Genomic DNA, 10597 nt, shown 5'->3' with positions numbered 1-10597 from the left:
TAGAAACCCACAAAAAAAGCCCTGTATGGTTTCACAATACATTTCTCAACACGTCCCTTAACTATTAAACATAGTCCTTAATGGGAGTCAGGTGGCTGAGCGGTTAGGGAATCGGGATAGTAATCTGAAGGTTGCCAGTTCAATTCCTGGCCGTGCAAAATGACGTTGTGTCCTTGGGCAAGGCACTTCACCCTACTTGCCTCGGGGGGAATGTCCCTGTACTTACTGTAAGTCGCTCTGGTTAAGAGTGTCTGCTAAATGACTAAATGTAAATGTAATGGCAGTGATGGTATGTCCAGGGGGTACGTGAACATTATTTATACAAATGAACATAACTTGTACATCATCGCCATTGTAGGCTCTTGGTTCAGAAGGTCAGTCCATGATAGGTCAGCCGGTTGTGACATCACCACACAGTGGCAGTGTGTGCTGCACTGCATAAACTCGACAATTGACTGAGTATGATACTCTTGTTTTTCGATTTTAAATCTAGTTGGGCTTGTTTTCTAGTTTCAACGGCTAATCTAGTGACTTCCTTTCCATAAACGACTTGGTGTGTGTGTGTTGCTGTGTGTCCGTGCAGCGCTGACATCGGGAGAGACACAGCATTTCATCAGACTCTGCTGCAGCCCCTCTCCACCCTGACCCTAAGGACAGAGGACACCCCGGAGTGTCTCGACTCCACAGTTGTGTGTGTGTGTGTGTGTGTGTGTGTGTGTGTGTGTGTGTGTGTGTGTGTGTGTGTGTGTGTGTGTGTGTGTGTGTGTGTGTGTGTGTGTGTGTGTGTGTGGATGGATGGATGGGTGGGTAGCTGGGTGCTGGAAAAGGAAGCTAATCAGAGGTGGGTCAGAGCGCGGGAGGTGCCATTGACCCATAAACAACAGTGCAGCCCAGCTCAAAGCTCTATCAGTCCCTGTCTCCAGGACGATGGAGTCATGAAATTGATACCCCCGCTTGTGCCGCCCAGAGGAGGGGACACCTAGTGCAGAGATGACACCATTGGCTTCAGACACTAGACGTCCCTCAGTTCTGACGCAGTACAACTGAACTTGCACAATCAATGTTTACTAGAACACGCTGAAAGGCCTGTCACAGGGCTGTGGCTGTATGTAGTTGCGTGTGTGTGTGTGTGGGGGGGGGTGTTGTGAGGGTGCCTCTGCCCTTTTTCTATGCGTAAATGAAATATTTGAGAGTGGGAGTCACCAGTTTGTGTGCGTGTATTTTTTTTGACAGAGTTGTGTGTTTGTGTGAAGAGGAAAGGGGGAGAAAAGGGGAGGAGGAAAGGTGATAAGGGGGAGGAAGGGAGAAACAAGGAGAGGTGAGTAAGAGATGAGTCAACAGCCCTCTGCTATAAGAGACCTGAGAGCCTTACACTGACACACACACAGACCCTCAAAGGTAAGGTCCACTCTTTTCTCGCCATCCCATCCATCTCTCTCTCTTTTTCTGTATCCCTCCATCTACTCAATACTTTTCTGCATCACATTGTCTTTCTTCTTTGTCTACTTTGATGATGTCTACGACTCCATCTTCCACTCTCCACTAGTGCAGCATATTTCAGGATCACATGCAGAGCTTTTGACTGCAAAACAACTATGACAAGGCTTAGATTGAACTGTGGCACTACATTTAGAAATTGTGTAATATTAGTCAGTGAGGTTGAGATGAATGAATTATCTGCCAGTCCAGGATGAGGGATATTATTAAGTGAAACTTGTGCCACTTGTGTTTGTGCAGGGCAGAGTACTCTGTTTTCCTCTTGCCAAATATTGATTGGTGCAGCTAAGCTGACACATTGAAAGCAAAGGAAGGTTATGGCCATGATGGACAATCGTACATGCTACATTAGTAGAGGTTATGATAGGTGTTGATGACAGATGGAGATATTACTCTTGACATGCATGTAAAGCTTATGAGTGTATGTCATGTCATTGTGTACAAATGTCAAGAACTTTGAAAATAGAATGATAATAACGTGTCCTTTCTCTCTACCATAGACATCTCAGTGTTGCTTCAGATACCCACATAGCACAGACAGCTCCACGTTTCCAGAATGGACTGCACCCTGGCTCTCTTCCTCTCCTCTGTGCTGGCCCTGCTCACCATGGGAGCAGGGGCTTCTCTCTCACCAGCCATTGTGAGGAACAAAGTCAAATTAGAGGCAGAGCACATGGTGGACATGATAGAGACACTTAATAACAAGGTAATCAATCAATCTATCCATCCATCAATCAACTATTATGCATCTTTTCGATTTTTTAAGTAGAAAAAGAACCAACTATTTGATGTTAGTACCCTTCATTGCATCAGCCCAGTGCACAGGAAAGAAATGGGTTGATTTGAATGTACTGTCCATTGAGTTACATGGCATGAAGTAATAACATATTGTTCTCTCCAACAGTGGATGTCTTCTCAGCTAGTGGGTGGGAGTCTGGACCCCTCCACAGAGAAGCATCTGGAGGGGCTCTCCTCCATCGTGGAGGTCATAGAGACCTACCATGTTCTGCTGGAGAGCCTGCCCCAGGAGAGGCTCAGACAGCTCAAGGTGTCGGTCAACTCTCTGAAGACCTGGCTGGAGAAGATGTGCCCAGGGACACAACAGACAGCTTGGGAAGAGAACCAGCTGGAGTTGCCCAATAAGTTTCCAGAAAGCAAAAGCCTGGTGGTCCTGGGGAAGCTTAAGAGCTTCCTGTATCTCCTGAAGAGCAATCTGAACGTGCTCCAGACCTGCTCGACAACTGAACTGAAAGACCTGGAGAAGAAGTCGGCATCCTAGACTCGGTGGCAGACTTCTCACCAGCCAGGGAATCGCTGAGTACACAGAATGAGCAGATCCTTCCAGAGCTGCAAACCATTTGTGGAGACTTTTGAAAAGATATTTTATTCTATATAACTTGAACAAGGTATTTGTTACAAACAGAACACAAGGCACTTTCTACCTTTTTTTAATACTTTTAATTCGCAATGTTTACATTGGATAGTGATGCTGTATACCAATCTCTGGAGAAGGTAACATGGTACTGGTAGTGTTGTTGAGCCCAAAACAGGCTTTGATTCTACCAGAAGCCACAGCTGGTGAATGCATTTGCAGGACAACTAGGGCTTGGGAAAAAAAGAAGGAAAAAAAGTATAAGACACACAAACTGCACTACACACGCACACACCAAATATGGAGGCGTGACTGAATGGTGATATCATACAGGGTTTCCTGAAAGCCAGACCTGCCCATGCCAGGAAACCACATATTATTCTGAGCAAAACATGGGGAAAAAAACATGAAAGTGTGTTGGTTTAGTTGGAAAGTAAATTATTATGCATTGTGACTACTTCCACAGCAATGTAAAGGGTTGATTGATTACAATTAATAATATGCATATATATTTATGCCAGAATATTTCGTAAATTGAGAATGTGTAATATTTTTGTACATTGAAGTGAGGTTTCTTATTTAACATCAGACATTTTAATAAAATGAGTCTCGATTCATCAAGAATAGTGCTTTTACTTGTCCACCCAGTGCTGTTATTTGAGCACTGTTATTTGAGCACACTGTTTCTGTGCACACGTTATTTCTGTGCATGAGACAGTAAGACTAACAATGTTAAACATTTACAGAAAATCCCGAGATGCACAACACTGACGTCTCAAAACGTGATTTATTAAAAATGCCACTCATTTACATGAATGATATATTTTGCACAAGTCCTCGACAATTTGAACAAACATGACACGAGGGGAAGAATGACAGTGTCATACTTTAGACAGAAACTAGTTTAACAATGCGTCAAACAAAGCTGATACTGTACACATTAAAAGACGGTACCAGCAGTTGAATGCAGTGGATTTACAACCATCATTTAAATGAATGAATGTTTAACATGTGAACCCAAATCCATCCTTAATTCCTCCCAATTATCGCAGACATTCTAAACAAGACGAGGGGAGGGATTTATTTTGGCTCTTGTTCTCATGTATGCACACACCACAACTCACAGAAGCACACACACACTAGCTGCTGAACCATTTGCTCTTCTTGGTAGCTGTGGACTTGTAGCCCCCCATCAGTTTCTTCTTGTACTGCTCCACCAGGCTGTCAAAGCGGACATCATCTCTGTTCCTAACCTGCCTCCTGGACGCCTTAGAGCTCTGGACGACACACAGGCAAGAGAGAGAGAGGGGGGGGTGGTGGTGGTTAGGGGGGCACTCGGAAGTTCACTAGCATCAAACTGACCCCAGTCTCTGGAGACTGTTCAGGTTGGCTTCATCCCAGTGTGCCTGAGAAGGTCCCCCGTCTCTGTCTCACACACACACACACACACACACACACAGTACCTGTGCTCTGGGCTGGATGGGTTTCTCCAGCGTCTGCCCTCCCTGACGTTCTCGTCTGCTGGGGTGGTTCTTGGCCTTCTTGGGCTGGGGAGGCTGCGGCTTGCCCTTGTCCCTCAGTCTACACACACACACACAACAGGAAAGGGGTCAGTCAAACAGAGGAGTTGAGGTATGAAAGTTGTGTTTTTTGTCCTGGTGTGTTAGACGTGGACATACCTGATCTTGGGTCCTCGATGTGAAGGAAAGGGCAGAATCTTCCTTCGCTTCTTGCCATCCTCCAGTTCTATGTGTTCCACCTCTGGCTTAGTCTGGAACCCAGAGTAGAACGTGCCCTGGCCCTGGTTCTGGCCATGTATCTGATCCTGGCCATTTATCTGATCCTGGCCCCGCTTCTGGCCTGGCTTTGGACCCTGGGCCTGCTTCTGAACCTGATCCTGGCCCTGCTTCTGATCCTGGCCCTGCTTCTGACCTTGGCCCTGCTTCTGATCCTGGCCCTGGGCCTGGCCCTGCTTCTGACCTTGGCCCTGCTTCTGATCCTGGCCCTGGGCTTGGCCCTGCTTCTGAACCTGGGCTTGGCCCTGCTTCTGAACCTGGGCTTGGCCCTGCTTCTGAACCTGGGCTTGGCCCTGCTTCTGAACCTGGGCCTGGCCCTGCTTTGGACCCTGGGCTGGAGCCCCAGATAGAATGGATGGGAGAGGAAGAGAGGTGTCACATTAGTCATATGAGGACACAGAGAACACAGTGAGCATAAAGAAGAGAGTGCTTCGTGACCATAGATAATCACTTATCATTATTATTACTACTGTTGTGAAAAAGAATAGAAAGGCCTCACCTCCGGTCTTGGCCTGTGTCTTTGCCTGGCCCTCTCCCGTCACCGTGACACCCTTCGGTCCAGCCACGCCCTTCTGAGGGCCGGCCCCGCCCCCGGTCTGGGGTCGTCCTCCTGTACCGGGCTCTTTCCTGAAACGCTGCTGGAGAGCGTGAAAACAGAGCGACACGGGTGTCATGTTCCTCCATGGAGGACGGCTTCCACGGAGGGGGAGAGGGGGAGAGGGGGAGAGGGACACACCACCCACCTTGCTCTGCTGCTGTCGAGCCTCCTTCATCTTCAGCTTCCTCCCGTCCTCCAGGGAGAACTCCGCAATGGGCCGCTGAGGAGGGATACACACACACACAGAGGTACACACAGGTACACACACACAGAGACACAGCTGGATGAAACACAGTCACCGGTCAATTCACCAGTTCAAAAACACCCATGTTCCCGTGTGTTGATTGGCTAGGCTCGACGTGTTAGCCATGCGTGCAGGGAGGAGGTGTGTGTTTGTGTGTGTGCACCTTATTCGAGCCGTAGATCTGAGGGTTGTTGTTGAGGTGTCGCAGGGTCTTCAGGGCATGCTCGTGGTCCTGGAACTCCACAAACCCATAACCGAGCGAGCGGCCGGTGATCTGACCCCTCTCTGGCTTCTTGTCGTACATCACCCTGCACTGCAGATACACAGCACACACACGCACATGTAGAGCACCTCCACCATGAAGGAAATCAACCAGCTCCTAGCAACAGTGCCACTTAGTGGCCTTCACTGAAAACATATTTGTGAATCGGTGAAATATGAGACAGGGAATATCTGTGTGTGTGTGTGTGTGTGTGTGTGCGTTTTACCTCAGTGATGCGGACTGCCTTGCCTCCCCCAGCCGCATCCAGGCAGAGTTTTCTCAGCTGCTTGTTGTCAACCGACTTTGGCAGGTTGTGGATGCACAACCTCGTCTTGGACACGAACACGGAGATGTCCCGCAGCTTTGTCCGCTTCAGCTCCTCAAACTAACACGGGGGACACACACACACACAGAGGCATGGTCAGGAGGGGAGGCAAGCGGCGCTGGCTGGCTGAAAGTTTCCGGAACGTGCGCACGGCGTGAGGGTGGATGGAGCAGCCGCCACCACGGCGCTCACCCTCTGTCTCTTGGCCATGTCTGCCTCCGGTACGCCCTCCGCTGCCTTGGTTCCCGCACGGATCACTGACACACACACACACACACACACACACGCGCGCGTAGTCAGATGAGTCTTGTGTGAGACACGTGGGTTCTCGTGGCGTTTCGGGGGAAAGGGGGTAGGGTTAGGGGGGGGCTCAGTGGAGGAGGGAGGAGCTACTCACGTCCTTCCCTGGCCAGGTACAGGTTCCTGGTGCCCGTCTCCACCTTCACCTTCTTGTCCTTCAGCTTGGTGGCGTCCTCTCGGGTCACCGCCGCGACGATGTTCAGCTTCCTCCCATCTACGCGGATGCCGCCGGTCTAACCCACACACACACACACACACACACAGACGGGGGGGCGACACACGCTCAGTCGACACACAAGACAAGCACACAGAAGCACGAGGCGTCAGGGTGACGACAACCTAGCCTTGCAGCTCTGCAGGGCCTCACCTCCGACTCGTCCTGAGACACGTTGATACACCTGTCCGCTGCCTCCTTACACTTGAACTGAGCGAACGCGCAGCCTGGGTGGGGGGGAAAAGGGCAGACAAGACCAATCAGCGAGCCGCTTCCGCCGAGACCCGCCGGCGGCTGAGCGTGACGCGGGCGTACAGACCTTTGGAGTGCTCGGTGTCTGGGTGGACCACGATCTTGATGTACTTCAGCTCCCCGTAGCGCAGGAGCGCCTCCTCCAGACCCTCCTCCTCCGTGTCGAACGACAGGTTCCTACAGGGCAAGGGATGACATCATCCATGAGCACCTTCAGTCAGCACCCCCCCCCCTGGGGTGAGAGTGGGGTGTGTGCTGGGGTGAGAGTGGGGTGTGTGCTGGGGTGAGAGTGGGGTGTGTGCTGGGGTGAGAGTGGGGTGTGTGCTGGGGTGAGAGTGGGGTGTGTGCTGGGGTGAGAGTGGGTTGTGTGCTGGGGTGAGAGTGGGGTGTGTGCTGGGGTGAGAGTGGGGTGTGTGCTGGGGTGAGAGTGGGGTGTGTGCTGGGGTGAGAGTGGGGTGTGTGCTGGGGTGAGAGTGGGGTGTGTGCTGGGGTGAGAGTGGGGTTTGTGCTGGGGTGAGAGTGGGGTGTGTGCTGGGGTGAGAGTGGGGTGTGTGCTGGGGTGAGAGTGGGGTGTGTGCTGGGGTGAGAGTGGGGTGAGTGTGGGGTGTGTGCTGGGGTGAGAGTGGGGTTTGTGCTGGGGTGAGAGTGGGGTGTGTGCTGGGGTGAGAGTGGGGTGTGTGCCGGGGTGAGAGTGGGGTGTGTGCCGGGGTGAGAGTGGGGTGTGTGCTGGGCTGAGTGGGTTGTGTGCTGGGGTGAGAGTGGGGTGTGTGCTGGGGTGAGAGTGGGGTGTGTGCTGGGGTGAGAGTGGGGTGTGTGCTGGGGTGAGAGTGGGGTGTGTGCCGGGGTGAGAGTGGGGTGTGTGCTGGGGTGAGAGTGGGGTGTGTGCTGGGGTGAGAGTGGGTTGTGTGCTGGGGTGAGAGTGGGGTGTGTGCTGGGGTGAGAGTGAGGTGTGTGCTGGGGTGAGAGTGGGTTGTGTGCTGGGGTGAGAGTGGGTTGTGTGCTGGGGTGAGAGTGGGGTGTGTGCTGGGGTGAGAGTGGGGTGAGTGCTGGGGTGAGTGCTGGGGTTGAAGATAGAGAGGGGTGGGGGGGTAAGGGTAAGAGGGGCAGGGGGTATGTGTGGGGGTTGGAGGCGGACCTGATGAAGACGGTTTTGCCCTCGTTGATGTCAGAGGGGAGGTTCCGCTTCTTCCTGGCAGGCTGGCCTGGACACACAGACAGGTGTCAGTGAGCGGCCAGAATACAGGAGGACTTCACAACACCGCTAATGCACACATGTACAGAGAGAGCGAGGGGATGGACATACCTAGGTCATCCTCATCTTCGTCCTCGTCATCATCATCGTCGTCGTCATCAGACCCAAGTTCACTTTCCTCATCATCATCTCCCTCTTGGGACTCATCATCATCATTCTCGTCATCATCATCATCCTCCTCCTCTTCACCCTCAGCACCTTCCTCCTCCTCCTCCTCACTCTCATCCTCTGATGGGGATTCTGGCAGAGGAGGGGCAGGCTTGGAGGTGGCTCTGAGGAGAGATGTGTACACACATCTGATGGTGAGGCCCCATAGACCCGGCCTCCACAAAGATCCAAACAGTGTCTACCACTTCAGCAACATGTAGCTTAACAAGGACAAAGAAAGAAAAGGTGGTACTTTTTCTTTTGAGGTGCGACTGGTTTCTCCTCTTCCTCCTCCTCCTCCTCTTCTTCTTCTTCTTCTTCCTCCTTGGAGTCAGCTGTTGGTTTCTTTAACGCAATCTTCTCCCCGTTCTTAATTCCTGTGGGACAATTCAAACTCATGTTTGACGCGTGTGGGAATAGGATGACTGTCTCAAACTATCTGTAAGTGCATACATTATTGCAGTGGTGTTACGGACATGATTTCAACTGTCCATGCCAATACTGTGATCTGTGTCGGTTTGTTGCATTGGCGAACTACTGAACTATGCAGATTACCTGAGGCAGCGGGTGGCTGAGAGGCAAGAAACTTGTCTTTAGCTATAGCCCAGTCCACAGCTACCTGCCGCCCTGTCATGGGCAACAGAGAATGGAGTCATCACATTGTTTACCCACTGTGGACCGCCAACCTTTCAAACCAACACTCAACAGCTCAGCGAAGTTGTGCGCTTCATCCAGGCCAGGTAGAAGTGTCCCACGCGTTACCTTTGATTTCCTTCAGGTTCGTGGCCTTCAGGGCGTTTCCGGCCTGCAACTGGTTCTTAAACTGGACAAACGCAAAGCCTCGCATCTTCCCATCTGAACACGCATCACGACAGGGAGAGAGAGAGACACCGTCAAACACTGACAGGAGCCAGGCCCTTCGGCCTTTGCTTAACTGAACACATCCGGAGTGGCTTGATGGGGGGCTGGAGGTTTGTAAGCGCAGATATCATCCTGGGCTAAGTCACCTGGTTTCAGAGCGATGTTGGCCTCGAGAACAGTCCCGAACTTGGCAAAGGTCTGTCTCAGATCCTCCTCAGAGCACTGCAGCAACGAAAGGCAAAAAAAAATGCTCCATCAAGTATGGGCTGTGTGGACACGGAGCACACGCCTCAATGTGTTAAGGCTCGTGTGGCATACCTTGAAGCTGAGATTCCTGATGATTAGCCTTGCTTTCCTCAGGGAGTTCTTCGGTATGTTTGTTTTCTGCTCTTTTCGAGGGGCTGGCGGTGTGCCTGCTGTCGTTTTGGTTTCTGGCGTTGTGGATGCTGAAGGGATCACTGTCACAATGAAAAGTCTGAATGCTGACATGAAAGATGAGCTACCATCCAAATGAATCTCACGTACCTTTACCCTTCTTGTCAATGATTTTCCTTTTAGCCACATCGACTGTTATCTTGCGGCCATCATAGAGACATACTTCTTTCAGCGCACGCTTTGCATCCTCCTCCATTGAGAAGGTGACATATCCAAAACCTCGGCATTTGTCGCCACCTGAATAGAATAGATACAACCCGTGTTAGTGTTTTGCTATGAAGACATTATTGGCTGTAGCCAAGTAGATAGGTCATACAGATTGGCTTAAAATGATCAATTAAGATATGCTTCCTTCACCTTTTTCTTTGACAACAAAACACTGCTTCAGCGGGCCAATCTCAGAAAATATTTCCTCGAGTCGTTCATTCGAGGCAGTTACAGGCAATTTATTTACGAATACAGTAAGCCCTGACATGGCTCCAACTTTTTGTTAGCTAGCCAGCTAGCTACTGTAGCTAATGAGACTCTATATTTGAATACCGAGAAGTGTTTGTTTGTTGCTATACGAAACCAATATTTAGCTTCTTCCAAAAATTATCTTGAGCTTGCTCTTGTAATACACGTTTCCCCAAAAACATGACATCCACGTGCATCAGTTAGTCATGACGGAGAAACACGTTTGTGTACAACAGGGCCATCATGAAACAACCGGAAGCTGTCAGGGGTTTCTTCCGGTAACTTCTTCTTGTGTTTTCCGGCAGACGAGGCGCAGTTCGAGCATTGCTGCCATCAATCGGTGGCCCAGCTCGAAAGAACAACGATGCAAATCCGATGGGTCATTCACCCTAAAAAAGATTGTCAGACAGACCAGTAAGTGGTAGCTCTTTGTTTTTACTATAAACTTATACTATAAAAGTATATACTATAAAATGTCAAAGCTATACATAAGCTATAATGTATAGAAATATATAATAATATATAATAATATAAATATACACATACATCTATCATACATCTATGTACATATTTATATGCACTTTAG

General features: G+C 50.3%; 2 protein-coding genes across 12 annotated transcripts; one reads left to right on the top strand and one right to left on the bottom strand.

Annotated features, from left to right (window-relative positions):
• The first annotated feature begins 2053 nt into the window (after positions 1 to 2053).
• lepa (leptin a) lies at positions 2054 to 2874 on the top strand. The gene is made up of 2 exons (XM_067234962.1): positions 2054 to 2203; positions 2402 to 2874. Exons 1-2 carry the CDS (start codon positions 2054 to 2056, stop codon positions 2774 to 2776), a joined length of 525 nt encoding a protein of 174 aa, XP_067091063.1. The 3' UTR covers positions 2777 to 2874.
• Positions 2875 to 3637: 763 nt separating this feature from the next.
• Positions 3638 to 10243, bottom strand: rbm28 (RNA binding motif protein 28). 11 transcript variants are annotated; one of them, XM_067234960.1, is made up of 22 exons: positions 9913 to 10243; positions 9646 to 9792; positions 9439 to 9566; positions 9267 to 9342; positions 9022 to 9114; positions 8815 to 8886; positions 8513 to 8636; positions 8164 to 8384; positions 7996 to 8062; positions 6928 to 7037; positions 6762 to 6835; positions 6492 to 6627; positions 6287 to 6351; positions 5996 to 6154; positions 5671 to 5820; positions 5409 to 5483; positions 5165 to 5303; positions 4947 to 4999; positions 4878 to 4916; positions 4549 to 4793; positions 4333 to 4450; positions 3638 to 4146 (listed from the first exon to the last, which is right to left on the bottom strand). In XM_067234960.1, the coding sequence occupies exons 1-22, from the start codon at positions 10028 to 10030 to the stop codon at positions 4009 to 4011; spliced, it is 2547 nt and encodes an 848-aa protein (XP_067091061.1). In that variant the 5' UTR covers positions 10031 to 10243; the 3' UTR covers positions 3638 to 4008. The 11 variants fall into 11 exon arrangements, with proteins under 11 accessions (XP_067091061.1, XP_067091055.1, XP_067091060.1 ...); XM_067234954.1 differs by having other exon boundaries at positions 4549 to 4868; positions 4899 to 4916; XM_067234959.1 differs by having other exon boundaries at positions 4549 to 4820; positions 4899 to 4916.
• Positions 10244 to 10597: the final 354 nt, after the last annotated feature.

The sequence above is a fragment of the Osmerus mordax genome, chromosome 4, assembly GCF_038355195.1.
Source record: "Osmerus mordax isolate fOsmMor3 chromosome 4, fOsmMor3.pri, whole genome shotgun sequence".
Classification (NCBI taxonomy): domain Eukaryota; kingdom Metazoa; phylum Chordata; class Actinopteri; order Osmeriformes; family Osmeridae; genus Osmerus; species Osmerus mordax.
The sequence above is the reverse complement of the archived record's forward strand: the minus strand, read 5'-3'. Positions and strand labels throughout refer to the sequence as shown.

What these genes read in the sequence shown, in the direction of transcription:
- rbm28 (XM_067234951.1), bottom strand. Translation starts at nt 10,030, where the DNA reads ATGTCAGGGCTTACTGTATTCGTAAATAAATTGCCTGTAACTGCCTCG. An exon ending in TTTTGTTGTCAAAGAAAAAG is followed by an intron (nt 9,793 to 9,912) that starts GTGAAGGAAGCA and finishes TATTCTATTCAG; the next exon opens with GTGGCGACAAATGCCGAGGT. An exon ending in CCATCCAGCCCAGAGCACAG is followed by an intron (nt 4,147 to 4,332) that starts GTACTGTGTGTG and finishes TGTGTCGTCCAG; the next exon opens with AGCTCTAAGGCGTCCAGGAG.
- lepa (XM_067234962.1), top strand. Translation starts at nt 2,054, where the DNA reads ATGGACTGCACCCTGGCTCTCTTCCTCTCCTCTGTGCTGGCCCTGCTC. An exon ending in TAGAGACACTTAATAACAAG is followed by an intron (nt 2,204 to 2,401) that starts GTAATCAATCAA and finishes TCTCTCCAACAG; the next exon opens with TGGATGTCTTCTCAGCTAGT.